Source organism: Vollenhovia emeryi, unplaced genomic scaffold (assembly GCF_000949405.1).
Source record: "Vollenhovia emeryi isolate VEMERY1.0 unplaced genomic scaffold, V.emery_V1.0 DF939160.1, whole genome shotgun sequence".
Lineage (NCBI taxonomy): Eukaryota > Metazoa > Arthropoda > Insecta > Hymenoptera > Formicidae > Vollenhovia > Vollenhovia emeryi.
Genome location: NW_011967206.1, coordinates 5517 through 30266, shown reverse-complemented (window position 1 = coordinate 30266; position 24750 = coordinate 5517). Strand labels below are relative to the sequence as shown.

General features: G+C 39.0%; 2 protein-coding genes and 1 pseudogene across 3 annotated transcripts; 1 reads left to right on the top strand and 2 right to left on the bottom strand.

Moving 5' to 3' along the window:
• The first annotated feature begins 716 nt into the window (after window positions 1–716).
• LOC105564674 (fatty acid synthase-like) lies at window positions 717–13672 on the top strand. 2 transcript variants are annotated; one of them, XM_012017218.1, is made up of 10 exons: window positions 717–929; window positions 2994–3154; window positions 3225–3575; window positions 3847–7007; window positions 7465–7927; window positions 8026–8389; window positions 8460–9946; window positions 10204–11132; window positions 11731–11967; window positions 12732–13672. In XM_012017218.1, exons 2-10 carry the CDS (start codon window positions 3046–3048, stop codon window positions 12831–12833), a joined length of 7203 nt encoding a protein of 2400 aa, XP_011872608.1. In that variant the 5' UTR covers window positions 717–929; window positions 2994–3045; the 3' UTR covers window positions 12834–13672. The 2 variants fall into 2 exon arrangements, with proteins under 2 accessions (XP_011872608.1, XP_011872609.1); XM_012017219.1 differs by having other exon boundaries at window positions 717–1013.
• LOC105564764 lies at window positions 1069–2081 on the bottom strand. Its single transcript, XM_012017412.1, has 2 exons — window positions 1994–2081; window positions 1069–1834 (listed from the first exon to the last, which is right to left on the bottom strand). The coding sequence occupies exons 1-2, from the start codon at window positions 2079–2081 to the stop codon at window positions 1398–1400; spliced, it is 525 nt and encodes a 174-aa protein (XP_011872802.1). The 3' UTR covers window positions 1069–1397.
• A 1803-nt stretch (window positions 13673–15475) lies between the features above and the next one.
• The window catches only part of LOC105564673, a 10436-nt pseudogene continuing 1161 nt past the window's right edge, over window positions 15476–24750 (bottom strand).

Genomic DNA, 24750 nt, shown 5'->3' with positions numbered 1-24750 from the left:
ATGTTTGGAAAACCATTTCTGATAATTACTTATAATCTCCTCTGTAAATGTGCTATTTAGCTCGTTCAACCGACAGATTCCTCACGCAACACGTTTGAATCTTCTTGTAATAGAAGACAGCTTTGGAAAAATTTATATACATATATATATATATATACACACGGAAGTCTTTTTGTTCTGCATTGCACATTTAATATTCAAACTATGCCACATGCTACCGTTTCCTTTTAATTAATTTTTCACTCATTTTTCTGTTGGTAACTTTTCACTGCAAATTCTGCAATAGAAAATGACAAACAACGTTGAAAGACAACTTTGTAATACTAGCGCAAAAAAAATTTATTCAAGAAATAAACATACGAAAAACAAAATATTAAATATGCAAAAAACATAAAATATCATATATGAAATAGTTTTTGACAGATATCAATTAATAAAAAAAGACTATGGTTAAAATAATGTGACACACAGACATGAAATAAGCACGTGCTGTTGGAAAACTGACGCCGATATTTGCGAAACGTACTAAAGCGAAGCACAATGAATTGAAATGTGAGTTTACTATAGTCCATTAAGTGTGCAATAAAATTATTTTTTCAGGCAGTCATAATGTACGTATCTTAATAACAAAATATTTTATTGTAAAAAAATGACGTAGAGACACGAGATAAGTATGTTGTTGCAAAACTTGCTATACGCATTCAATATCTATGAAAAACAATAAAGCGAAACACGTTAAAACAAGATAAGCCTGCAGTCATTATGAAAACTATTAATGAAACTAAGATAACTAAACCATATATATTAATACACATCGCAAACGTTTAAACGTACACAACACAGTTTGCCCAGATACAGAGAGACGTGGCGTTCGCACACAAATTGCTGTAACCGTAATATAAAACATACCGTGAAAACTGATCAATCACGTTAAGTATTTTCACACTATGAAGTTGCCATCGTTGAGAATATTCGATTGATAAATATTACCGCATGCCTCAGTGGTCGAATTGGTGAGACGCCCGCCTAGAGTGTAGAGAGGTCCAGGTTCAAACCCTGGCTGGGGTGATGTTTTTCGCAATGAATTTCTTTAATTAGAATTTGCCAGCCAAGCGTTTTCAAGCAATTTTCTACAGTGAACATTCGATTGAGTTACAGTGTTATTGAGCGGTATTCATAGTCAGATCTTATATTTGTCAGATCATCCTTTATACCCTATCTAGATACTACATAGCCAGTGAAATGTTCAAGCATCTTAGGATAAACTTAAAATAAGATGGTATTAAATATAAAAAATCTAACTATGAATACCGATCATTATGTTAATAATTTTGAAAAATGCATTTAATGACTTAAGCCAATCAACTTATTGCAAAGCAAGATTGATCATGGAGTTTTCAGTTGACAGTGTAGTGCAAATGTGGATGGCTTCTCGGAATATCCAACCACCGAAGTATGCCACGAAGGTTGCTCTTATAAAACCAATACGCGCAGTATACTGTCACGCCAATTAATGCGGTTGCATTAAAGATCTCTTTGACTTTGTGCAAAAACGTTGGTCGGTAAACACTCATTTGACGATATGGATAAACGGATTCTGATGGCATTTGTACAGCGGTGTATGGATTCTGACTTTGAATAGCATTGCGATCAGCTACATTGTCGACCGACGCCAGCTTGAAAGCTGTTTTAATCTCCTCATCCATGAGACCTTTCCTCTTAAAAAATTCTTGTTTTTGCACCAATGGACTCGACGACACTTTAGGGTTTTGTAGAAATTGCACTGCAGTTTTCACCAAACTCTCCCGTAACGGAAGAGTATTATCATTTGTATCTTAATCGGTCATTCTGACTAGCCTTTGACCGTTCGACTGTCACACTTGTTACAATCGAAAGAACATTACTATGCAAGGTCCTATATTGCAAACTGCAAATCACATTTTCCTGATAAAACAATTACAATGCTGGCGTGTTTCTGCTTTGTGTTCCTAACATAAGACAGTATCACTACATCCCAGAATTAATGATTGGTTGAAAACACATACAATCGACACATCATATCTATTTAATACATTTGACATCGTTTCAATATCGATTCAACATCTTTTTAACCATACTTCAAATTCGGCTGGGCCCACAGTATCTCGCGCGAAAAGTATGCATTCGACAATTTTCAGTTTTAATTCTTTTGTATTGCCTGCAGCATATTTACAATCAAACAACAGAAAGTTTCGATTGCGCACTCATTCAATAATTGCTTATTATGCTGGCTTATTGCGAGATAAAAGCTTTGAGCTACAATATCTTCAAAATTACAACGCGTATACATAAATTTGTTAACAAAAAATTTTTGTCAAAAATTGGAATATAAAAGGAATATTTTAGCGGCACTCTTTGGGAAATGTATTTAAAAATACGTTGAAATAACATATAACGTATCTCTTGTAAAGCATGACAGTGCGATATTTGAAACAAAAATTATTCTTATATTCTTTGATGTTCTTCAAGTAATTAGTTAGAAATGAAATGCAGAGTAATTGTTACTGCAATAATAATACATGTACCTTTTCAGAAAGATAAATGACAGTTTTTAGAAAAAAGCGACCCTACAAACATTTGTTAAATAAAGTTAATTTGATGAAAAATGCTGAAATTTTATTGTGATTATTTAATTGAATATGTCAACTGAAAGTATTCGCTCGTAGGAATTGCTCGAAAACCATGCGTGTTTAAAAATGGTTGAACGAGATGCCAGAGAAGATTCGACGTGACGCAAGAAAGCATAATTTATAAATTATTCCTATGTTTATGTCTGCAATTGAAATAGCACAAAGTTCTCTCAAAACGTTGTTAAAAAGAAGCACTGCAAAGGATATTTAGAAAGGCCTAGCGTTTATTTAAATATACTCTTTTCAAATGTGTGCCTCCTCCTTGCGAAGATCAACTAGATGTTCCGACAAATGTAAAACCTAGAATTGGTTTTATCTTTGCAGTTAGCGATTCATACGGAACAAAAAGATTTCGATATCGACCTTTCTCGGTAAGATGTCTCATCAATCTGAAACCGTTGACAGTTCCGCGACACGGCAGTACACGGTTGGAAATGGAACACCGTATTCCGTAGACAGTGATATCGTCATCACGGGCATATCCGGTAATTGTCGATCGCAAATGGCCGTATTATCATGAGAACAAAATACCTTGAAAAATAAATTCTGTTTTAGGCCGTCTGCCTAGGTCGTCCAATATTGAGGAATTTAAGGAGAATCTGATGAACAACATGGACATGGTCTCTGATGACGAACGTCGTTGGTCAACAGACATCCCCGAGTTACCAAGATATGCTAAGATCAAGGACCTCAGCAGCCTCGATGCCACTTTTTTCGAAATATCACCTAAAATGGCACATGTAATGGACCCACAGAGTCGCATGATGTTAGAAGTCACATACGAGGCGATAGTTGACGCTGGATTTAATCCCTCGACTTTGAGAGGATCGCGTACGGGGGTGTTCGTCGGTGTCACTTTATCAGAAACAGATACGTCTTTGATGAACAATATAGACGCCATAAGTGGTGTGTACATTATGAAAAAAAAACTGCTAAATATCTCTTAAGTCACTTAGTTTGATGTTTTCTATTTACCATGAGGCAACATACACGCTGAATCTAAGGATCTTGTCTAAAGATTAGAAAATAACTGTGAAATAGTACAGATGTGTCCATTTACGTCTAAATTATAGTCTTCATTTTGCTATTCATCACAAAAATCTGTTATGGTGTAAGAGAAGGCATATGATATCTCCTGACAATGAGAATAAACCAAGAAACTTGCATCTGCTTGCAGGATATGAAGTACTCGGGTGTTCGAAATCAATGTTCGCCAACAGAATCTCCTACTGTTTTGACTTTAATGGACCTAGTTACGCGGTGGACTCGGCATGTTCCTCGGCCTTGTACAGCGTGCATCAGGCAGTCAACTCAATGCGCATGGGTGAATGCGATGCTGCGATTGTCGGTGGATTGAATATCGTATTAAGACCAGAGAGATCGACTCAATATTATAGAATGAATATGCTGGCCGAGGATGGCAAGTGCAAAGTGTTCGACGCTTCGGCTAATGGTTACGTGAGGGCCGAGGCGGTAGTGGCGATATATTTGCAAAAGGTGAAGGATGCGCGCAGAGTATACGCCACGGTAGTTCACACAAAAACAAACTGTGACGGCTACAAATTTCAAGGTATCACGTACCCCAGTGGTGAAATGCAAAATCGATTGTTACGCGAGATCTACAATGAGGTGGGAGTTAATCCTACAGACGTCAGTTACGTAGAGACCCATGGTACCGGTACCAAAGTAGGTGATCCAAAGGAAGTCAATACCATCGTCGAACTGTTCTGCAAAGATAGAAACACTCCTTTGCTGATTGGATCAGTCAAATCCAATATGGGCCACTCGGAAACAGCCAGTGGATTATGCTCGATCGCCAAAGTGCTCATAGCGATGGAAGCGGGCGTAATCCCCGCGAATTTGCACTATAAAACTCCGAATCCAAACATCCCTGGCTTAAACGAGGGACGCATTCGAGTGGTCGACGAGGCCACATCGTGGAACGGTGGTCTCGTAGGCGTCAACGCATTCGGTTTCGGCGGTGCAAATGCCCACATCCTTCTGCGCAGTAATCCGAAACCAAAATTGTCACCTCTATTGAATGCCGAACTGTTGCCCAGATTGGTCACTGTATCAGGTCGAACGGAAGAAGCTGTGCATACCTTGCTAGATAAAGCGAAAGAGTATCGTAAAGACAAAGAGTTTCTTTCACTGTTACACATCATACACAATAACGATATCCACGGCCACAAGATTCGCGGTTACGAGATACTTAGCGTAGATGGTACGCGTGAAATTGACGAGGTACCGAGTTATAATGAAAGGCGGCCAATATGGTTTATATTTTCCGGTATGGGAACGCAATGGCCAGGCATGGGTCACCAATTGTTAGCTATTGATACTTTTCAATGTAGCTTGCGGCGATGCGCTGACGTATTAAAACCTCACGGCATCGACCTCATGAATATCATCATGAATGCCACGGACGAAATGTACGAGGACGTGATAGAAACCTTTGTATCTATCGTGGCTATGCAGATCGCCCTCGTAGACATTTTAACGTTGATAGGTATACATCCGGACGGCGTAGTCGGACACTCCCTTGGAGAAATGGGTTGCGCTTATGCTGACGGCACATTTACGCTGGAACAGGCAATCTTAACGTCTTACTATAGGGGCAAGGCGATTATAGACTCCACGTTAAAGCCAGGTGCTATGGCGGCAGTTGGTTTAAGCTGGAAGGAGGTCAGAAATTTGTGCCCGCCAGACATCTATCCAGCTTGTCACAATTCCGTCGACTCTGTTACTATTGCTGGTCCAACTGATGCAATGCACAAGTTCGTACAAATACTTAAGAGTAAAGATATCTTTGTCAAGATGGTAAAATCTCCCGGCTTTGCCTTCCACACCAAACATATCGCTTCGTCCAAACCTAAACTACTTGCTTCGCTTCAGAAGATCATACCAAGCCCGAAACGGAGGTCGGCCAGATGGATCTCTAGCTCCGTACCCGAGGCGGAATGGAATAGTCCGCTCGCGCAGTTCAATTCTGCCGCGTATCACACGAATAATTTTTTGTCTCCCGTGCTTTTCCAGGAGGCAATCACACATATCCCAGAGAACGCGATAACGATCGAAATCGGGCCGCACTGTTTGTTTCAGAGAATCTTGCGCAAATCGTTACCGCCAACTGTCACCAATATCAACCTCCAGAAGCGAGAACATTCGGACAATTTAGCTTACCTCCTGTCTAACGTGGGCAAGCTGTACATAGCCGGTGCGCAACCTGACATTTCCAAATTCTATCCACCGGTGAGTTTCCCTGTCGGTCGCGGAACACCGATGATCGGGTCCCTCGTCAGGTGGGATCACTCAGCCACGTGGAATGTGGCCGTTTTGGAACAGACATCGGATCACTCGAGAGAGTGTATTGTCCAAATAGATATGTCAAAAGAAACGGACGCGTATTTGGCGGGACACCAGATAAACGGACGAGTTATTTTTTCAGCAGCTAGCTATATACTGCTGGCGTGGAAAACTTTGGCAAAACTGCGCAATGTCGATTTTGAACGATTGCCGGTAATATTCCACAATCTGAGGTTTCAGCGAGCAACAGTTCTGCCTATAAAGGGAACAGTAAAATTGTCGATAACCATCTTCAAGGGAACGGGAGATTTTGAGATCTGCGAGGGTGATACGATTGTCGTCAGCGGAAACGTGCGCGTATCCGAGAGTATTGAGAAAGATCAGTTGACGCTACCATCAATTTCACCTGCTAATAAAGAGATTTTACCGCTGAATACCAAAGACATTTACAAGGAACTAAGGTTGCGCGGATACGAGTATCGTGATATCTTCCAAGGAATCAAATCTTGCGATAACTACGCCGTTGCCGGCGAACTTTACTGGTTTAATCACTGGGATCCATACGTAGACAGCATGCTTCATTTAAATATACTGTCCAGCAGCCACAGACTTATGTATACACCGTCGTATCTCCAGTACGTCGCCATCGACCCTGTTCTTCATAAACAACTGGTGCAAGATTTACCAGAAGATGAAGGATTGCCGGTGTATCAATACAAGAACATCGATATCGTTAAATCTGGCGGTATCGAGATTAGGGGAATGATGAAATATACATTGGCACCTCGAAAACAGCAGGATCGTACTAAATACGAACGGTACACTTTCGTGCCTTATGAAAATTTGTACAGTCTAGCAGACGATGGAACGAAAGAAAGACTGCATGCGATCACTGTACTTGTGCACATCATGTGTGAAAACATAATGTCAATGAAATTAAAAATTGTGGAAGTTGTAGGAGATCGAACTGCGGAAGCTCTTTCGGCGCCGCTTATTTTCGACATTCTTTATGACCAATTAAACTCACCTATCGTAAGTATATCGAAGAATTTTAATAAACTGTTTATACGCTCAAGGTAGAATAACTTTCTATTCGAAATTTTTAGTGCTGTAAGTATAGCGTAACAAGAAATCCAAAACTCAAACCCTGTTGTTCGACAAACTGCTACAGCACTGTGCAATCTCTCCAACGCTTCATTTTAATAAACTAAATTGTCACAATGTTTAACATTTGGTACAAGATTTATAAATCAATAATAAGGAAAGAGAAGTCGGTGCCATCGTTATGCTAATGCCATTTGAAACAAAATATATGGCTTATTAAATTTCTCTTTATTTATTTCTTCTTTAATTTTAAAATGTAAACTCTTCCAAGTAAAATAAGGAATACTTCGCGATCTTGACCAACATTCATAAATTAGTCTAATTGTAATTATTACTTTTCAAGATCAAGAATATTTCAAATTACAAATTGTTTTATTTTCTTCAGATTAATTTACATATTGCAATTTCTGCCAATAACTCTATCTCAAGTTTGACTCAACTGTACGTGAACGCTAACATCATAACGCGAGACGTGAATAAGGAGCCTCCCGCTCAAGATGTGCACCTGGTCATAGCGGCGGACGTTCTATCTAATCAATCTTATACCGTCCTCAAAAACTTGGTGGCTGCCTTAAAACCTGGTTGTTTCATTCTTCTGGAAGAGACCGCTGCACAATTAGATTTCGGGACCGCGTTGCAGGACAATGATCTAACATTGGCTGGAAAACAAACCGATTCTGTAAAGACTTACGTATTGTTAAAGAAGCGACAGAAAAAGAGAGAACCGATAATAACTCAAATTACAGAGAAAAATCTATCGTGGCTGGAAAGTTTAAAAGCTGCACTGAAGGAATCTGATAGCAAAGATCAAGAAGTGCTCCTTTTATCCCAGGGCGAAGAAACGCTTGGTAAAATTACAAAAAAAGTCATCTCAAACTTTCACATTGTCTTTTTAATCGCCCTATATTGGAAACAGAATAAATATCTTGTCGTTTTGTATTCATAGGCTTGGTCGGTCTTATGACTTGCATACGACGCGAGTTAGGCGGCGCCAATGCACGTTATGTCTTCATCCAGGACAAAAACGCCCCCAAGTTTGGCTTATCTGTGCCGTTTTACTTGGAGCAATTGGACAAAGGTTTGATGGCAAACGTTCTGAAAGGTGGACAATGGGGCAGTTATCGACACTTGCTATTGGATCAACAGAGCAATGTGTCTCGTGTGTATACGGAGCATGCCTATGTGAACACATTGACAAATGGAGATCTCAGTAGCTTGACATGGTTCAAAAGCCCGTTATGTTACTACCGTCCTGAAAATTTTCCAAATACGATTCTTTGCAATGTATACTATACTTCATTGAACTTCAAGTAAGTTTCAATTAATACTGATCAGATTTAGATAGTAAATATATAATAACATATAAATAAATATTAATAGGGATATTATGTTGGCGAGTGGCAAATTACAAACGGACACTTCGCCACGGAATTCAGCTACTAAAGACTGTGTGTTGGGCCTTGAATTTTCCGGAAGAGACACTGATGGTCGTCGCGTGATGGGCATAGTTGAAGCTATGGGTTTGGCAACCACAGTAGCCGCGGATCTTGATTTTCTTTGGAAGGTACCAGACCAGTGGACGTTGGAACAGGCAGCAACGATACCTGTCGCTTACGCAACTAGTTACTATGCTCTGTTTATAAGGGGTCGATTGAAAGCGGGTGAAAGCGTGTTAATTCACGCTGGTACAGGCGGCGTTGGTCAAGCAGCAATCGCGATTGCTCTGCACGCTGGTTGTACCGTCTTTACTACCGTTGGCACGCTGGAAAAGAGACAATATCTCAAGAAAATCTTCCCGCAATTAAACGAAAGACACATCGGTAATTCCCGAGATACGAAATTTGAACAGCTAATACGTGACGAGACTCAGGGACGTGGAGTCGATGTTGTGCTGAATTCACTGGCAGATGAGAAATTGCAAGCTGGCATTCGATGCCTGGCGTTCGATGGCCGTTTCCTCGAGATCGGTAAATATGATTCGTCTAAGGACAGCCGCATAGGAATGTCAATGTTTTTGAAGAATATCTCTTTCCACGGCATACTGTTGGATGCGCTGTTCAGAGAAAGCAACACGGAGAAAAGGGAATTGACAAAACTAGTTTCGGAGGGAATCAAGAATGGCGCGATACGTCCGATCCAATCGACCGTATTTTCGGAGCAACAGCTCGAGCAGAGTTTCAGATTCATCGCGGCGGGTAAGCACATCGGCAAAGTGCTACTAAAGATCCGTGACGAGGAACCAGAAAAGCGTGTATCCTCAACACCGAAGACAATAGCCGCGATCTCACGTACTTACATAAATCCGGAGAAATCGTACATCCTGGTCGGCGGTCTTGGTGGGTTCGGATTAGAACTGACCGATTGGATGGTCGCCCGCGGTGCCAAAGTCATCGTTCTCGTGTCGCGTTCGGGCATTCGCACCGGTTACCAGGCATTGTGCGTGCGTCGCTGGCGTGAAAGCAATGTGAAAATCGTAGTCTCTACGACGGATGTTACGACATTGTCGGGTGCCGAACACTTAATTCAAGAAAGTAATCGGCTGGCTCCGGTAGGCGGTATATTCAATCTGGCAGCTGTATACCGTGATGCTTTGATCGAAGATCTGAAAGAGGTCGATTTTAAAGACGTCATTTTGCCAAAAGTCGATGTTACAAAGAGTTTTGATACAGTATCCAGACAGCTTTGTCCATCGTTAGATTACTTTGTGGTGTTTTCGTCCATATCGTGCGGTCGTGGCAATATTGGTCAAAGCAACTACGGCTTCGCGAATTCGACTATGGAGAGACTAGTGGAACAGAGGCAAGCTAGTGGTTTACCCGGGCTCGCCATTCAATGGGGTGCCATCGGAGATGTTGGCGTAATCGTAGGTAATACATGAAATTTTCTCAGAATCAACAGATCCAAACTTTTTCTAACATACCCTTTTGGTGAGTTTTGAATATTACTTTTGACTCATGTTTAAGTTTGTACTCTTCTAAACACGATTATAATTATAACGATAATACTAAAGTATTTTAAATGATATGTCTACAAATTTTGCAAATCGTTGTCCTAGATATATTGTACGAATACTTTGTACATTTCTTAAATTACATTTTCCCTTACAATTTTGTTATTCCTTCAGAAATGATGGGTGATAACGACACCAAAGTGAACGGTACTCTACCACAACGCATGTCGAGTTGTCTCGCGACGATGGATATATTCCTTCAACAACCATACGCGGTGCTATGTTCCACTGTTGAAAAACAGAAAGCTGATTACGACATCAAGGCTGACCTCATCGTAACTATTGCCAATATTCTAGGCATTAAAGATATTAAATCGATTAATCGCAACAGTACTTTGGTTCAATTGGGTATAGACTCGCTGATGAATATAGAGATCAAACAGACACTTGAAAGAAACTATGACATCCTGCTATCTGCCCAAGATATTCGTGTCTTAACCTTCACCAAACTGCAAGAATTATCTTCGACTAGTAGTGAGATAATAAAAGAGCAGCAACCTTTCTCCGTTGACGCGGCCACTGTAGACTCTAATGTATCGCTCAACATGTTACTGATAAAGTGGCCGAGTAACGAGGTGTTGCCCAAAGAGGCGCTCGTTCGTTTGAAAACAAAGAATTCTAATGGACCGCCGTTATTCATCGTTCATGGTATCGAAGGTCTCGTTGCATCGCTAGAACATGTGGCCAGTGAACTCGAGAGACCATTATGGGGTCTGCAAAGCATTGAGCAGGCGCCTCATAACACGATATCGGAGTTGGCTGAATTCTATGTCAATACCATTAGAAAAATTCAAAAAGAAGGACCATACCACTTGGCGGCATACGCGTTTGGAAGTTGCGTCGCCATCGAGATGACTCTGCAATTGGAATCCGCTGGGGAGAAAGTGATTCTGAGTCTAATCGATGGATCGCTGACATTCGTGCGACAGCATTGTAATATAATCGGCAAACTGGAGTTGGAAAATGGTATTACTTCCGAAGGTTGTATAAAGGTGCTGGCATATTTCAGCATACAGTTTAACAAGAACATTAGTTTCATTCAAGTAAGTATCACGGACTCATTCATTTTATCTATCTGCATCTGCCTTGAAGTACGGAGTTAAGGGAAAGCACGAATAATGATACATTCAATACACATACGGTACCTTTTTAAAGTGCAAACAAATATGTGATTATCATAACATAAAAAGGTGATAATTGTTTACATAAGTACATAATTAACGTATTTCATTTATAAGTAATTTGGCGATAAATTAGTTCATGGTATTCATCTAACATCAAAAAAGCACTTTAAAAAATCTTACTTAGGTGTTAGTAACTTAGGAGAATATACGTAGATCACTTTTTAGTAATCAGCAAGCATAATGCGAGAACAACCGGACGATATTCCAAGGCCGGAATTATTATAGTTTCTTATACATACTAAGATCGTTTTAAATACAATATCTTAAAAACCTTAGCAGAATATCTGACGTATAATTTCAAAACAATGTTTATAAAATGTTTATCTATTACTAGTCGTATATTTAAATTGTTACTTTTATGTGTTTATAAGATATCGTTTATTTTTTGCATTCGTTATCTTCGTATACGTATAAGATGCAATGTAACTGTTTTACAATCTGCAGTGTTTTATTTCAGGCGTATAATATTTTGAAGCAAAGTAAATCGGATGTGGAGATGTTTGACAAGATGATAGAAGTGATAGGCGACACACTGTTTACACAGGATGATCTAAAGATTGCTGGATACCTTTTATTAAAGAAACTAGCGGCTACTGTAATGTATAACCCGACTAAGAAGATCAAAGGACCGGTCACATTGATTAAAGCTACAGAGAACATTTTACATTTAGAAGAGGATTACGATTTATCACATGTGAGAGATTTGTCTTCTTTGTTACCTCTAATTTATTACTTCTTCAATAATCCCAATGTTGTGTTTCTTTTTGTAATTTGTTGTATTAAGTTACGAATTAATTGAAGTTAACGATCACTTTAGTGCTTTAATATCATACAATTTTATCAAATATGTTGAATATCTTGTAAGATAATAGCTAGAATGGGAAATTATTAGAATTGAAAAATTTTTAAATATTGTTATATGTACGATATATATAATATCTACGTTAGTTGCGCATATGCGGATCTAAAAATAAGGCTAGATTCACATCTGGACGGAGAAGCAGAAAGCGAAAAAGCAGGAGCCAATCAGATAGTAAACAGCACATAGTAAGATAGTAAACAGCACAGTAATAGTAAACAGCACATTCTGCTGGCAGAAAGTAGAAACCGTCGACAACTGTCATACTATTAGTATGAGTTTTGATTGGATTTCTGTTTTCTTGCTTTCTGCCTTTCTGTCAAGGGGTGAGTGCAGTCTAAGAATTAATCGAATAGATCTCGATTAAAAATTTTAATTTTATTTGTCTATTCAGTAGACATAAGTTTTGTTTCAAACTAATTCTATTTGAATTTCCTATTACTCGTATAACTTTTAATAGTTTACATAATAATATAATATAATAATATAATATAATTAAATTTTATAATATAATTAAATTTTATTAAAATTCTATTAAATCCTGTTAAATTCTATCAGAAATTATTAATATTAAAAAACTACCTGTTATTATTTTTCAGATTTGTATACAACCCGTAAGAATAAAAGAGGTACCCGGTAATCATAGGACGATATTGCTAGGAGAAAGTGCAAGGAAAATCGCAAGTCTCTTGCGAGTGTAGTTTGCAGAAGAACACTCGTGTTACAAGTTCTATTACCTATTGAGAAACTTATATTGAGAAACTTACATAGATTACGAGATTTTTCCATTTTTTCCTGGGTTAACTACAGTTGCAGTCGGCAATCCATCTCTCATAGCAAAATGCTGAGAGAAGAAATAAGACTCACACTGTATATAATCACGGAAGTCTTCTTGTTTCGCACTGCACATTTAATATTCAAACTATGGTACATTCTAATATTCCCTTTTAATCAATTTTTCACGCATTTTTCTGTTGGTAACTGTCCACTACAAATTCTGCAATAGAAAATGACAAAAAATGTTAACAGACAATTTGACAATACTAGCGCACTACTAGTGCATAATAAATCAATTACAATTAAACACGAGTAAGTTTATGACGGAGAATGAAAAAATTAATTCAAAAAATAAACATAGAAGAAACAAAATATCAAATATGTAAAAAATATATAATACATATTTAATAGTTTTTGACAGATATTAATTAATTAAAAAAGATTATGGTTAAAATAATGTGACACAGAAACATGAAATAAGCACGTGCTGTTGGAAAACTGGCGCCGATATCTGCGCAATATTTGCGAAACGTATACTAAAACACACATACGAAGCACAATGATTTGAAGTGTGAGTTTACTATAGTCATTTAAGTGTGCAATAAAATCATTTTTCCAGGCAGTTTTAATGTACGTATCTTAATAAAAAAATATTTTATTGTAAAAAAATGACGTAGAGACACGAGATAAGTATGTTGTTACAAAAATTGCTATATGTATGCAATATCTGTGAAAAATAATAAAGCGAAACACGTTAAAACAAGATATGCCTGCAGTCCTTATCACAATTATTAATGAAATTAAGATGACTAAATAATATATACATACACATCGCAAACGTTCAAACTTACACAACACCGTTCGCCCATATACAGAGAGACGCTTTCGAACACAAATTGCTGTAACCGTAATATAAAACATACTGTGGAAACTGATCAATCACGTAAAGTATTTCCAAATTGTGAAGTTGCCATTTTTGTGAATATTCGATAGAGTTACCGTGTTATTTAATCGTCAGACCATATTTTATAGCTGCTACATAGCCAGTGAAATGTTCAAGCATCTAAAGATAAATTTAAAAACATAAGAAGGTCTTAAGTATAAAAGATCTAACTATGAATACCGGCCGTTATGTCCATAATTTTTATAATATTTCTGCAACGTTGCTGAATTATTTCGGGGAAATATTATAACTGAATGTTTTCGTAAATGTTTCTGCATTGTTGCAACGTTCCTAAAATATAACTGAAAACTTCTGTACTATGTGGGCGATAACTGTGCTTATTGGGAGAGTTCGAAACGGCACATTTAAGACACATTTTCGTAAATATCTGACTGAATGTTTTGGTACTCTCTTCGAGATAGTTTCGATTTGACTTATATGCTTTCATAGAAGTAATAAAAGCGATATAATACTAAACACCACACGAGAAAATGACAATGCGATTTCAAAAAACGTTTGACATTGTTTCAATATCGATTCGACATCTTTTCAACTATTACTTCTCACTGGGTTAGGCCCACAGTATCTCGCGCGAAAAGCATACATTCGACAATTTTAAATTATAATTCTTCTGTATTGCCTGCACCACATTTGCACTCGAACAACAGAAAGTATCGATTGTGCACTCATTCAATAATTGCTTATTGCTGGCTTATTGTGAGTTAAGAAACTTGATCTACAATCTCTTTAAAATTACACCGCGTATACATACATTTTTTAATCAATAATAATTATCTACTTTAAAAGAGCTTTCTTTTGATATGTACATCTGTCGTCTCTTTTTTGAAACCTGAGAGAAAACAATTAAAATCATAAGGAATCGATAATTTTGAAAAATATTTCCTTTCTCAAGTAAGAAAAATATTTTTCTTTAAAGCTATATAAAGCTTGTCTTTCTTTAATAAACTGCAAAAGATGTTGAGAAAGATCTATCATAATTGTTTAAATATGCTATCACATGTGCCTTCTGCTTGTGTAGATCACTACTAGATGTGTCGACAAACATAAAAACTCGAATTGGTTCTATCTTTACAAATAAAGATTCATAAGGAGCGAAAAAATTTCGATATAGATCTTCTTAGGTAAGATGTCTGCTCAATCTGAAACCGTCAACACGACGGTGGAGCACACGATTGGAAATGGAACACCGTATTCCGTCGATAGTGGAAGTTGTGTTAAATCGAGATACGACCTCGCGAAAGAGATTAGTCGATGTATGTTAATTAAAAGAATATTTTTGTATCACATCTCGAAATGGTTTTAAATTTAAACTATCTTCGGTATAGCTATGGCAAAATTAATTATACTGTAGTAATTAATTGTACTGTAGTAGAAAAGTGCGTAGATATACGCGACGATGAGATTGAAAGAGATCAGTTGATGCGCAGGTATATAAATTCTGAAATAATTTCTTTCCAATTTACTTCTTTAAAGTTTGTGAAAAGTATACGTATTGTATACGTATTGTATTTTTTCTAAGACAAATCCTTAAAAGTACAAAAAGTTATATATTTTTATTAAGATAACTGATAATGTACAATTATACCATCCCAAGAAGTTATATTTTAATTTTATCCTAAGCTATTTTTTATTATGTATATGATACAACAGCTTACAAACACAATTTTGACTTACAATATTGAAGTAGGTATAATAACATATATACAAAAGAATCGTGCCAATTACTAATCACGTCAAGCATAGAATATTTCAGGTACTCTCTAAAAGTCAATCAGTGAATTATCACTGAAGACAGTTATACGTATAGCACTAAAGTATTCAGTGCTATTTATGCATAACTGTGAATCAGTGAATATTCACTGTTTTCAATGATACTCCACTCATTGACTTTCTGAGTGTACATTGCAACGATATTATAATCTGTCACGTTTGTAATATTACTACATACGTGCTACGTAACCATTTTGAAATATAATAACACCTGTAACACACATGTTCTTCCGCAATTACACTTGCAAGAGACCTGCAATTTTCCTTGAACTTCCTCCTAGCAATATCGTCCTATGCTCCCGAAAATTTTTCTATTTTTACGGGTTGTGTATAAATCTGAAAAATAATAACAGGTAAAGTGTACGTCTTTTTAAATATTAATAGTCTTTAATAGGATTTAATAGAATTTACTAAAATTTTAATAGAATCCAATGTTATCATATATACTATTAAAAATTTATACAAGTAGTATAACGGCGGTCCATCGGAATTCTTTGTTTTTAAACAAACGAGCTTTTTTTTAGGCAGCACCTCGTTGCTCGGCCACTCCATCAGTAACATGTTGAGCGATACCTTAGAGTCTATAGTAGTGGCCGCGTCCACGGAGAAAGGTTGCTACTCTTTCATTATCTCACTACTAGTCGAAGATTATTCTTGCAGTTTGGTGAAGGTTAAGACACGAATATCTTGGGCAGATAGCAGGATGTCATAGTTCCTTTCAAGTGTCTGTTTGATCTCTGTACTCATCAACGAGTCCATACCCAATTGAACTAAAGTACTGTTGGGGTTAATTGAATTAATATCTTTAATGCCTAGAATATTAGCAATAGCTACGATGAGGTCAGTCTTGATGCCGTAATCGGATTTATGTTTTTTAGCTAACACTAAGGAAGTTAGCACAGGGTGCGGTTGTTGAAGGAATATATCCATCGTCGCGAGACAACTCGACATGCGTTGTGGTAGAGTACCGTTTAACTTGGTGTCGTTATCACCCATCATTTCTGAAGGAATAACAAAATTGTAAGGGAAAATGTAATTTAAGAAATGTACAAAGTATTCGTACAGTAGATCTAGAACGTTTTGCCAACTTTGTAGACGTATAATTTAAAATACTTCAATAATATTGTCTTAATTATAATTGTGTTTAGAAGGGTACAAACTTAAACATTAGTCAAAATTGAGTTTACAAAGCTCAAAGAACGAGTAAGTTAGAACAAGTTTGGATCTATTGATTGTGGTCTTCTAAGAAAATTTCATGTATTACCTATGAACATGCCAACATCTCCGATGGCACCCCATTCAATGGCGAGACCAGGTAAACCATCAGCCTGCCTCTGTTCCATTAGTCTCTCCATAGCTGAATTTGCGAAGCCGTAGTTGCTTTGACCAATATTGCCGTAACTGCATGATGCACACGAAAACACCACAAAGTAATCTAGCAATCGACAAAGCTGTCTGGATACTGTATCAAAACTCCTTGTAACATCGACTTTTGGCAAAATGACGTCTTTAAAATCGACCTCTTTCAGATCTTCGATCAAAGCATCACGGTATACAGCTGCCAGATTGAATATACCGCCTACCGGAGCCAGTCGGTTGCTTTCTTGAATTAAACGTTCAGCATCAGACAATGTCGTAACATCCGTCGTAGAGACTACGATTTTCACGCCGCTTTCGCTCCACCTACGAACGCACAATGCCTGGTAACCGGTGCGAATGCCTGAACGCGATACGAGAACGATGACTTTGGCACCGCGGGCGATCATCCAATCGGTCAGTTCTAAACCGAATCCACCGAGACCGCCCACCAAGATGTACGATTTCTCCGGATTTATGTAAGTACGTGAGATCGCGGCTACTGTCTTCCGCGTTGGTGATACACGCTTCTTTGGTTCTTCATCACGGATCTTTAGCAGCACTTTGCCGATGTGCTTACCCGCCTCCATGAATCTGAAACTCTGCTCGAGCTGGTGCTCCGAAAATACGGTCGATTGGATCGGACGTATCGCGCCATTCTTAATTCCCTCCGAAACTAGTTTTGTCAATTCCCTTTTCTCCGTATTGTTTTCTCTGAACAGCGCATCCAACAGTATACCGTGGAAAGAAGTATTTTTCAAAAACATTGACATTCCTACGCGGCTGTCATTGGACGAATCATATTTACCGATCTCAAGGAAGCGGCCACCGAACGCTAGGCACCGAATGCCAGCTTGTAATTTCTCCTCTGCCAATGAATTTAGCACAACATCGACTCCACGTCCTTGAGTCTCGACATGTATTAGCTTTTCAAAACTCGTATCTCGGGAATTGCCGATGTGTCCGTCGTTCAATTGCGGGAAGATTTTCTTGAGATATTGTCTCTTTTCCAGCGTGCCAACGGTAGTAAAGACGGTACAACCAGCGTGTAGAGCAATCGCGATTGCTGCTTGACCAACGCCGCCTGTACCAGCGTGAATTAACACGCTTTCACCCGCTTTCAATCGACCCCTTATAAACAGAGCATAGTAACTAGTTGCGTAAGCGACAGGTATCGTTGCTGCCTGTTCCAACGTCCACTGGTCTGGTACCTCCCAAAGAAAATCAAGATCCGCGGCTACTGTGGTTGCCAAACCCAGAGTTTCAACTATGCCCATCACACGACGACCGTCAGTGTCTCTTCCGGAAAATTCAAGTCCTAACGTACATTCTTCTATAGCTAAATTTCTTGGCACAGCATCCGGCGATAATTTGCCACTCGCCAACATGATATCCCTATTATTCACATTTATTTATATCTTATATTTATTATCTAAATTTGATCAGTACTTATTGAAACTTACTTGAAATTCAATGAAGCATAGTATACATTGCAAAGAATCGTATTTGGAAAATTTTCAGGACGGTAGTAACATAATGGGCTTTTGATCCATGTCAAGCTACTGAGATCTCCATTTGTCAATGTGTTCACATAGGCATGCTCCGTATACAGATGAGAAACATTGCTCTGTTGATCCAATGGCAAGTGTCGATAACTGCCCCATTGTCCTCCTTTCAGGACGTTTGCCATCAAACCTTTGTCCAATTGCTCCAAGTAAAACGGCACAGATAAGCCAAACTTGGGGGCGTTTTTGTCCTGGATGAAGACATAACGTGCATTGGCGCCGCCTAACTCGCGTCGTATGCAAGTCATAAGTCCGACCAAGCCTATGAATACAAAACGACAAAATATTTATTCTGTTTCCAATATAGGGCGATTAAAAAGACAATGTGAAAGTTTGAGATGACTTTTTTTGTAATTTTACCAAGCGTTTCTTCGCCCTGGGATAAAAGGAGCACTTCTTGATCTTTGCTATCAGATTCCTTCAGTGCAGCTTTTAAACTTTCCAGCCACGATAGATTTTTCTCTGTAATTTGAGTTGTTATCGGCTCTCTTCTTTTCTGCCGCTTTTTAAGCAACAAGTAAGTTTTTCCTACGATATCGGTTTGTTTTCCAGCCAATGTTAGATCATTGTCCTTCAACGCAGTCCTGAAATCTAGTTGTTGAGCGGTCTCTTCCAGAAGAATGAAACAACCAGGTTTTAAGGCAGCTACTAAGTTTTTGAGGACGATGTAAGATTGATTAGATAGAACGTCCGCTGCTATGACAAGGTGCGCCTCTTGAGCGGGAGGTTGCTCATTCACGTCTCGCGTTACTATGTTAGCGTTCATTTGGTTCAAACTTAGCTCATAATTATTGGCAGATATTACAATGTGTAAATTAATCTGAAGCAAATAAAACAATTTTGTAATTTAAAAAATTCTTGATCTAGAAAAGTAATGATTACAAATAGTATGATTTATGATTGTTGGTTAAGATCGTGAAGTACTCGTTATTTTACTTGCAAGAGTTTACATTTTAAAATTATACAACCTTGCAAGAGTTTTACATTTTAAAATTATAGAAGAAACAAATAAAGAGAAATTCAATAAGTCATATTATTTTGTTTCAAATGGCATTAGCATAACGATGGCACCGACTTCTCTTTCCTTATCATTCATTTATAAATCTTGTACCAAATGTTAAACATTGTGACAATTTACTTTATTAAAACGGAGTGTTGGAGAGATTCTTGAGATTGGACAGTGCTATAGCAGTTTGTCAAATATCAGGGTTTGAGTTTTGGATTTTTGTTACAGTATACTTACCGCACTAAGAATTTCGAATAGAAAACTATTCCACTTTGAGCGAATAGTTTATTAAAATTCTTCGGTATACTTACGATAGGTGAGTTTAATTGGTCATGGAAAATGTCGAAAATAAGCGGCGCCGAAAGAGCTTCTACAGTCCGTTCTCCCGCAACTTCCACAATTTTCAACTTCTTTGCAATTATGTTTTCACACATGATGTGTACAAGTACAGTGAACGCATGCACTCTTCCTCTCGTTACATCCTCTGCTAGACTGTAGAAATTTTCATAGGGTACGAAAGTGTATCGCTCGTATTTAGCACAATCCTGCTGTCGTCGAGGTGTCAACGAATATTTCACTCCTCGAAGCTCAATACCACCTGATTTAACGATATTCTTGTAGTGATACGCCGGCAACCCTCCATCTTCTGGTAATTCTTCCACCAGTCGTTTATGAAGAACGGGGTTGATCGCGACGTACTGGAGATGCGACGGTAAATACAAAAGTCTATGGCTGGTAGACAGTATATTTAACTGAAGCATGCTCTCTACGTACGGAACCCATTGATTGAACCAGTAAAGCTCGCCGGCAACGCCGTAGTTATCGCAAGATTTGATTCCTTGGAAGATATCACGATACTCGTATCCGCGCATCCTTAGATCCTTGTAAATGTCTTTGGTGTTCAACGGTAAAATCTCTTTACTGGTAAGAAAAATTGGAAGTGGCGGCAGCTTCGACTGATCTTTCTCGATACTCTCTTTTACGCGTACGTTTCCGCTGGCTACAATCGTACCGCTCTCGCAGATCTCAAACTCTCCTGTTTCCCTGAGGATGTTTATCGAGAATTTCACTGTTCCCTCTATAGGCATAATAGTGGCTCCCTGAAACCGCAGGTTCTCGAACACCACCGGTAATCGTTCAAAATCGACGCCGCGCAGTTTCGCCAAAGTTTTCCACACTAACAATATATAGCCAGCTGCTGGGAAAAGAATTTGTCCGTCGATTTGGTATCCCGCTAAATATGCGTCCGTTTCTTTTGACAGATCTATTTGGACAATACACTCTCCCGAGTGACCTGATGTCTGGTTGAAAATGGCCACATTCCAGGCGGCCGAGTGATCCCACCTGATGATGGACCCGATCATCGGTGTTCCGCGACCGACGGGAAAACTCACCGACGGATACAATTTGGAAATGTCAGGTTGCACACCGGCCATGTACAGCTTGCCCAAGTTAGACAGTAAGAAAGCCAGATTGTCTGAATGTTTTCGCTTCTGGAGGCTGATATTGGTCACAGTTGGTGGCAACGATTCGCGTAAGATTGCTTGTAGCGAACAGTGCGGCGCGATTTCGATCGTTATCGCGTTCTCTGGTATATGCGTGAGCGCCTCCTTGAAAAGCACAGGGGACAAAGTATTGTTCACATGATACGCGGCGGAGTTAAATTGCGCGAGCGGACTGTTCCATTCCGCCTCGGGTACGGAGCTAGAGATCCATCTGGTCGACCTCTGCTTCGTGTTCGGTACGATCTTCTCAAGCAAAGCGCGTAGCTTAGGTCCGGTCGAAGCGATATATTTGGTGTGGAAAGCTATGCCGGAACTTTTTATCATCCTGACGAAAATATCTTTATTCTTCAGTAGTTGTACGAACTTGTGCATAGAATCAATCGGACCGGCAATAGTGACAGAGTTGACGGAGTTGTAACAAGCTGGAAAGATATCTGGCGGGCACAAATTTCTGACCACCTCCCAGCTTAAACCAACAGCTGCCATGGCACCTGGCTCTACCGTGGAGTCTACCATCGCCTTACCTCTACAGTAAGCCGATAAGACGGTTTGTTCCAGCGTATATGCGCCGTCAGCATAAGCGCAACTCACTTCTCCAAGAGAGTGTCCGACTATGCCGTCCGGATGTATGCCTATCAACGTTAAGATGTCCATGAGAGCGATTTGCATAGCCGTAATAGACACAGCGGCATGCAACACGTTCTCATACATTTCGTCCGTGGTATTCATGATGATATTCATGAGGTCGATACCGTGAGGTTTCAATGCGTCAGCGCATCGCCGCAAGCTACACTGAAAAGTTTCAATAGCTAACAATTGATGACCCATACCTGGCCATTGTGTGCCCATACCCGAAAATATAAACCAAATTGGCCGCCTCTCATTATAACTCGCTACCTCGTCAATTTCACGCGTACCATCTATGCTAAGTATCTCGTAACCGCGAATCTTGTGGCCGTGGATATCGTTATTGTGTATTATGTGTAAGAGTGAAAGAAATTCTTCGTCTTTACGATTCTCTTTCGCTTTATCTAGCAAAGTATGCACAGCTTCTTCCGTTCGACCTGATACAGTGACCAATCTGGACAACAGTTCGGCATTCAATAGTGGTGACAATTTTGGTTTCGGATTACTGCGCAGAAGGATGTGGGCATTTGTACCGCCGAAACCGAATGCGTTGACGCCTACGAGACCACCGTTCCACGATGTGGCCTTGTCGACCACTCGAATGCGTCCCTCGTTTAAGCCAGAGATGTTCGGATTCGGAGTTTTAAAGTGCAAATTCGCCGGGATTACGCCCGCTTCCATCGCGATGAGCACTTTGGCGATCGAGCACAATCCACTGGCCCCTTCCGCGTGACCCATATTGGATTTGACCGAGCCAATCAGCAAAGGAATCTTCCTATCTTTACAGAACAGTTCGACGATGGTATTGACTTCCTTTGGATCACCTACTTTGGTACCGGTACCATGGGTCTCTACGTAACTAACGTCTACAGGATTAATTCCCGCTTCACTGTAGATCTCGCGCATTAATCGATTCTGCATTTCACTACTGGGATACGTGATACCTTGAGATTTATACCCGTCAGAGTTTGTTTTCGTGTGAACCACCGTGGCGTATAGTCTACGCGCGTCTTTCGCCTTTTGCAAATATATCGCCACTACCGCCTCGGCCCTCGCGTAACCATTAGCCGAAGCGTCGAACACTTTGCACTTGCCATCCTCGGCCAGCACATTCAGTTTTTGAAATTGAATCGTTCTGGTTGGTGTTGATATGAAATTCAATCCACCGACAACCGCAGCTTCGCACTCACCCATGCGCATTGCGGTGACTGCCTGATGCACACCGTACATAGACGAGGAACAAGCCGTGTCCACTATGTAACTAGGTCCATTAAAGTCGAAACAAAAGGAGACTCTGTTGGCCAACATCGATTTCGTACCTCCGAGTAGTTGGTATCCTGAAAGCAGGTGCATGTTTCTTGGGCATACGATATCTCCTGATTATTCTTATTGTCGGAAGATATCGTATGCCTTCTCTTACACTATAACAGATCTTTGTGACGAATAGCGAAATGTAAATGATCTTTCGCACGTTTACCGTTACGTCTGTAACATGAAAATCATTGTCTGATCTTTACATAAGATTTTTCCAATGCGAAAGAGCAACGAAATAATTACTAGAAAATTATTGTGCATCAGTAATTTTTGATGATTTAATTACTGATATACACACAAGTTTCTAGTAATTATTTCTCCGTAAAGGTTCGATTCAGCAAATATTTTATCTCATGGTAAGTGAAAAACATTACACTAATTGGCTGAGGAAATATTCGATATTATTTTTATACCATATACGAACCATTGGTATCCATATCTCCCGTCGAAAACGCATTCATTGTTTCCGATAAAGAGACACCGACAAACACCCCTGTACGCGATCCTCTCACGGTCGACGGATTAACACCAGCGTCAACTATCGCCTCGTACGTAACTTCTAAGAGCATACGACCCAGTGGGTTCATTTCATGTGCCAGCTTGGGAGATACCCCGAAAAAAGAGGCATCGAAGCTACTGAGACCCTTAATCTTGGCGTATCTGGGTAGTAACTCGTCGATGTCTGCTGACCATCGTTGTTCGTCATCAGAGACCATGTCCATGTTGTTCATCAGATTCTCCTTAAACTCCTCAATATTGGACGACCTAGGCAGACGGCCTAAGAAAAAAATATTTATTTTTCAAGATATTTTGTTCTCATGATAATACGGTCATTTGCGATCGACAATTACCGGATATGCCAGTGATGGCGATATCACTATCGACGGAATACGGTGTTCCATTTCCAATCGTGTGCTCCAGCGTCGTGTTGACGGTTTCAGATTGAGCAGACATTTTACTTAAGAAGATCTATATCGAAATTTTTTCGCTCCGTATGAATCTTTATTTGTAAAGATAGAACCAATTCGAGTTTTTATGTTTGTCGACACATCTAGTAGTGATCTACGCAAGCAGAAGGCACATGTGATAGCATATTTAAACAAGTATGATAGATCTTTCTCAACATCTTTTGCAGTTTATTAAAGAAAGACAAGCTTTATATAGCTTTAAAGAAAAATATTTTTCTTACTTGAGAAAGGAAATATTTTTCAAAATTATCGATTCCTTATGATTTTAATTGCTTTCTCTCAGGTTTCAAAAAAGAGACGACAGATGTACGTATCAAAAGAAAGCTTTTTTAAAGTAGATAATTATTATTGATTAAAAAATGTATATATACGCGTTGTAATTTTAAAGAGATTGTAGCTCAAATTTTTTATCTCACAATAAGCCAGCAATAAGCAATTATTGAATGAGTGCACAATCGATACTTTCTGTTGTTCGAGTGCAAATGTGGTGCAGGCAATACAGAAGAATTATAATTTAAAATTGTCGAATGTGTATGCTTTTCGCGCGAGATACTGTGGGCCTAACCGAGTGAGAAGTAATAGTTGAAAAGATGTCGAATCGATATTGAAACAATGTCAAACGTTTTTTGAAATCGCATTGTCATTTTCTCGTGTGGTGTTTAGTATTATATCGCTTTTATTACTTCTATGAAAGCATATAAGTCAAATCAAAACTATCTCGAAGAGAGTACCAAAACATTCAGTCAGATATTTACGAAAATGTGTC